This window comes from Lissotriton vulgaris, chromosome 2_1, assembly GCF_964263255.1.
Source record: "Lissotriton vulgaris chromosome 2_1, aLisVul1.2, whole genome shotgun sequence".
Taxonomy (NCBI): Eukaryota; Metazoa; Chordata; class Amphibia; order Caudata; family Salamandridae; genus Lissotriton; species Lissotriton vulgaris.
Genome location: NC_141687.1, coordinates 1,465,785,948 through 1,465,791,947, shown reverse-complemented (window position 1 = coordinate 1,465,791,947; position 6,000 = coordinate 1,465,785,948). Strand labels below are relative to the sequence as shown.

Below are 6,000 nucleotides of genomic sequence, written 5' to 3'. Positions count from 1 at the left end.
GTGTTTACCTCAGTAGATAGAGTGTGGTAGCATAATTTTGGGAGCAGTGGTTCCAATTCTTTTATGTGCTCCGCTGAATATCTCAAAGACTGATCGTTCCTGAAATGGACAGGGGTTCTCTCCCTTGGCCCCAGCCTGCCGTGAACGGGCGCCGAGGGGCTTGCCTTCGTCGCACCAGTGGCGCGTCTGCTGCACGCATACGCTGCACACTCTGTTCCATCTTGCCATTTATTGGATGGGAGTTCTAAAGACTGGAGCGCTAACTTTCAAGATGGCGGACGGTCCGGAAGTGAGTAGGCACTGGTGGCTGTAATCTCCCCTTGGTTCTCTCCACAAAAATGGAGGTATTACGGCGGTGGACCGGAGAGTCAAGAGTGTTCCAACAAGGTAGGTGGCCCAAATATTTAAAAAAAAAAGCAGCAGAGGCAGAGCGGCTAAAATAGATAGCAGTAGAAAGTACAGTTATAAAAATGCAGTAATGAAAATAAAATATTGAAGAAAAAAAAACGCTTTAAAACCAAGTAGCAAAGTGAGGCTAACACAGAAAGCACGAAAGTAACAGCCCTCTTACTATAGTAACAGTCATGTGATTTTCAACCTCAGCCTTCTGTGTTTTATTATCTTGCACATGCTGAAATTTGTAAATATGTGTTAGATATTGCCATTGTACTGTACAAACAACGAGTCTCATGATTATTTTATGTAACCAAGCCACATTCTAAGACCTCATGGACTGTCTTCTATAATATGTACAGAGTTAAATACAAATACAAACCTGTGTTCCCAGTATGTATCTAGAATGAAATAATTTAGACTATTTCCAACATATCAAGCTCACATTTTTGTAGCATCTTTTCATGTCTTTTGTGGTGTCTCATGAGAGTGTCTGTTCGATTGAAGCGATTTCCACATATGTTGCACTGATAAGGTCTTTCGCCTGTATGCATTTTCTGGTGTCTATGCAAAGCACCAAGTTGATTAAAGCTTTTTCCACAGATAGTGCAATGAAAAGGTCTTTCACCAGTATGTATTCTTTCATGCTTTATAAGATTTGATATTGCTGTAAAGCTTTTTCCACACACAGTACATGTGTGCCTTCTTCTTCCTTGATGTGTGCGCTGATAACCACTATGACTGTTCCTCTGAGCTATTTTCAGATTTTGAGTATAACTGTATGGTCTAAAGGTTTGCAGTGCATCTGACTTACATGGAACATTGTCTTTATTGCTCAAAGCCCCCTCACATTTATTGTATGCTTCTGATGCCTGCACGTGCGGTGCTACCTGATGTGAGTTGGAATAGGTAGGATGACTGAAAATACTTTGCCACTCTGCAGATGTTTCTTCTTTCATTTCCTCATCCCCTCCTGATTGCATTACACTTAAAAAAGGCTTTGGATCATAAGCATTCTGGACTAAGTTTGCTTCATTCTTTTTTGTCCGCGGTTTGCAGAATCTCAATTTTTCATTACATTTTGCAGAATTTTCTTCTTTTGCCTTACTGGCTTCTTTACCTGCAGGTTTAAAATAAAGATGAAACAATGTCAGCTTTCTATGGGTGAAATGCACAGAAGGATAATTTTACGCCAAGCTATGTGGAGGCTTGTACAGTGCCTCAAAGACAGACAACTGTTATAGTCTAAACTGATGCATCAGGGGACCATGGTAGAACTGAAACAAACACATGCTTAAATAAATGGGCGTAAAAACGTAAATGGCTGTTAACAGATTAATCAAAAGAGACATTGAAAGACTGTATATATAAAATTCTGCAGCGGTCGTAGATCAGCATACAGCCTGTTAAAGCCATGGAGAAGCAGCGCCGGGATAGCCTTTTGGACAGAGAGCCTTCTTATCTACAGGGTATTCGATTCAGCGGCGGCTCCACTGCTAAGGCGGAGGAGCATCGCCTCACTGCTCTGTGAGCAGTTTGAAAAGGAAAACTAAAATGATAATCACTAATGTTATTATCATTTTAGTTGTCCTTCCTGCTTAGGTGCGGGTGAAGCTGGGCTGGCCAAAGCAGGGGCAGGGCAGAGTGTTAAGCACACTCTTAAGTGTGCAGGTCGGTTTGGCCGCCCCTCTAGGGCCAGCCAAATATTCCTGCGCACTTTGCATGCCTGGTGGGGAACATGCACAGCCTACCTGTCCCCATCTGAGCACCGAACCATGGCGCTTAGATCGTTGTGATTTGGCAGGGAATTCTGGGAGGCTGTCTGCTTCCTGTTGTGGCACGGAGAAGACAACAGAGGAGAGGCGGCGGCACGCAGAACCCAGGTAAGACCTTTTATTTTATTTTTCATTTCCCCCTCCACCCCCCACAACCCCCGTTCAGCAGTCGTTACTGGTTAGATTCCTGGCTCAAAAACAATGTTATTTAGCCCTAGTACAGGGCAAATTTGGCATTAGTGTGGCATCACAGATAGTTTAAGCGTGCACAAAATTATTTGGGCAACATTACTGCAGACTGTGACATTGTAAAGCCAGATAAAAAAGATTGAGGAAGGTAGTCTGAACGCAAATTAATTGTAATTCGATTGTGTATGATTAAATGGTGTAGAGCTGGTGCAAACCCTGAAACTTCCAATTCCTCTAGTACTACATACATGGTTGTGAAACAATATATTTAACTTCCTATTCATAAATTGATAATTAACAAGAAATCATCTGCAGTAATGAGTGGTCAGCAGCATTGCTAGCCAGATCATCAGAAAATTACATTGAAGCAGTCTGATTTCATTGACCCATACTTCATAAAAGGAGTCAAATGCTATTGCACCTAGTATATTATGGAGAAGCCTCACAGATAGGCTCCACAAAAGTCAGGGACACCCAATATCAGAGAAACGTAGGCATATTAAAAACATCAGAGAGACACACAGCAGAAATGGGATCATAGAGACCTCTGTTGATGCTTCAAACAGATTATAAAATCTTGAGCAAAGTTCTGGCCACTAGGCTCCTCCCATTAGTGTTACAAATGATACACAAAGACCAGAGCAGTTTCATCCTGGGACCCACCACATCCATGAACATCAGGTGGTTGATTCAATTAATGGATGGATCTGTGGGCCTGGTCGTCACTTGAGCAGTAGATGTCAAAAAGGCATTCAATAGATTAAATGTGAAGGTTCCTATTTGCAAGGCTTTTTAAATGGAACTATATGCCAACCCCATTCGAAGAGCCCTAACTTGACATGTGATCTCTCATCCATTTACCAGTGGAAGGGGGGAATGGCATGGATGACCCATCCCCACTCATATTAGCTATAGTAGAAGAGCCCTTAGCAAATATTTTGAGACCGGAGGAGGGGAGATAAATGAATAACTGTCAAATGCAAGACCCACTTGACCTCTCTATAAGCTGTTTTTGAATGATGTACAGGATGAGGCAGATGAGGATATAAGGGTTTGAAAGAGTTTAGGAGAAAATCAGGGCTTGAGGTAAAATAAAAATGAATTCAGTATTTTCTTGTTGCACCATGCTACAGACTGGGAGATACCACGGATATACTCAATAGGAATATTAGATTCATGGGGTCATAGATAAATCTGCATTTGTAAAGCAAAACTACTCGCCCTTTTGGGTCTCAAGGCATTGGGGGCCGTTGTGGAAATTAAGTGAGCTATTACCCAGGGTCACATGGTGCTGAACTGAGCTGTTGCCGGGGATCGAACCGTGAACCTTGTGCTCCGAAGCCAGCTGCCCTGGCCGCTGCACCACACCTCTCCACTTCGTGGATGATAGATGAGGAACAGTGTAGCCTTTTGGAGGATACTGCCACTATTGATAGTGGGAAGGATAGTGTTTTCAAAAATAGTGGTTCTTCCAGCCTCTGTATTATTTTGCTTCTCTCCCAATGTGGATCCTGGAGAAGACCTTTTTCATGAGCTAGTTAATGTACTACTTCATCTTGTATGGCGTTCGGAGAGACATATGGAGACATTAAATAACTTCACTTACCAGCGATGGGAGGAGAAACTAATGGCAGGTTCTGACACATAAAGGCCGATTACGATGCAAGATGGCCGGAGCCTTCCGGGCTACATCATATTTGGCTGCTAGGTTTACTTTCTGACTGCAGCATTACAATGAAGCCCGTCGGAACTGGCTTGTAAGAACGGGCTGTTCTGCCCTTGGGATTACTATGCACGGTTTCCGGCGTGGTTTCCATGCCTGCCTGTCCGACATGGAATCCATGTGGGAAAACATGTTTGAGGGTACCCTTGGGTGAGCAGCCTTCAGTTGGGGGTATGGTGCCGCCCTGTTGATCCCTGCCCCCATGGCAAGCACCTTGAGGTGCCTGTCATGGGGTACAGGGAGGAACTGCACCTCCCATTTCCCTATGGGAGCATGTATAAAAAACCGGCATACGCCTGTAATGCATGCTCTCATAGGGAAATGTAGGAATGCAACCGAACACTGTTCGGTCGCATTCTAATTAGGCGGTCGGGACCACCGACCAGAGGTCGGTCCCAGGACCGGCACGTTGTCGGGCGGACTCAAGTCTGCCCAACATCATAATTAGCCCCTTAGAATTAAAATCTGTAACACTGATCAATTGATGGGAGGGATGGAGGGGGTCCTTGGCATCCCAGAAAGTGAACTATAATATTCGAGTGCCCAACTACAATACACAGCTGGGCAATCCGAAGGCACAGATGAGAAAGTAATGGGGACAAACGTACCTGCATGAGCATAATCAATGGGTATCCTTGTACCCAAAAGTGGTACTTGGGCACTCGCATGACTGCTGAAAATCCTCGGACACTGCTGGGCTAGTTGCCGCGAAAGAACATGCATAATTAGATCTTATATGTCTGAGATGTCACTAATGGGGATGGCCGGGCTTCATACTAGGGAGGGCACAGATTGTGCGTAGGCATGGAAAGAAAAGGGACTCCCACTGCTAAGAGGTCAATAAAATGTTGGGTTCCTTTAGAGATTTCCAGGACCTAATATGGCACTATGATATTCATGTTGGACAATTCCTACTGCACACATTATTGGTCACAACAATAAACATTTTTGGAAGGCAGGCAATACCTAACCACCCACACATACACAACGGACTACGTCTGATCTACACAGTAGGTAAAGGGGTGACATTTGTGGCACTGCTGTATTACCTATTCCTCTAGCTCTGTATGCTCAATTGAATAAGGGAAATGTGAGAAGCGAGCATTAATAAGGTTACTGAAGAAGGATACTAGGGATGAACGTCAAGCACCATCCAAGAAGCTTTTAGCTATGCTTGCTTCAAGCTGATACTATTACATTTCATACACATAGGAGGACCTACACATTCCATCTTGTTGCCACTGCACAGTGCCTTACGTGTGGGAATGCAGATACGGATTTTCCCACAAAGTATGGGTCTGCAGTCTTGGATTGGAGCTGCAATGGGAGAGGTAGTGCTGCTTTTAAATGAAGCGCCATGCATACAAAAGAGATGGATACTGGAGGCCATCGTGCAGGGACTCCTACTCCCTAGTAACAGGAAAAGCAATATTATGTTTGCCAAATTTGCCGTGGCAAATAGTGATGAGGTGGGCAGTGGGCTTAGCCTTAGTAGAAATCTAAATTGCAGGAACTGGCTGAATGCAAGAGTATGTTTTTACACCTGAAGGTTAAAAGAGGGTTGAGGAAGTCTGACTTAGCCCAGGGCCTGGGATACAATACTCTAGGCCTTTGTGATTTAAGAGGTAGATTGTGACCGGCCTTAGTGATACACCATTAGATGGGCACAAGCGACTGAAGGAACGGGGCCCAAGAATAGCTGTCCTGGTAGTCTTAAGACAGTAACAGGTGTTGAAGGGATGCTATTACTCAGAGCGGAGTTCTTGATACTCTCATGACATTGTGCTGACATTGGCTAAGACAGGGTTTTTGGGTACGTGACAAGTATACTGTTTTAACTGTTGACGAGAACCATTATTGTAATGCTGAATGCCGAGGTCATAATTACTAGTACTTTCAATCAATCAACTAGTACTTATA

General features: G+C 44.0%; 1 protein-coding gene across 1 annotated transcript in view; it reads right to left on the bottom strand.

Annotated features, from left to right (window-relative positions):
- Positions 1-587: 587 nt before the first annotated feature.
- The window catches only part of LOC147732761 (uncharacterized), a 503,177-nt gene continuing 497,764 nt past the window's right edge, over positions 588-6,000 (bottom strand). The window contains exon 10 of the mRNA XM_086957325.1: positions 588-1,513. Within this exon, the coding sequence (XP_086813451.1) occupies positions 810-1,513 (704 nt within the window). The 3' untranslated portion in view covers positions 588-809. The remainder of the gene's footprint in view (positions 1,514-6,000) is intronic.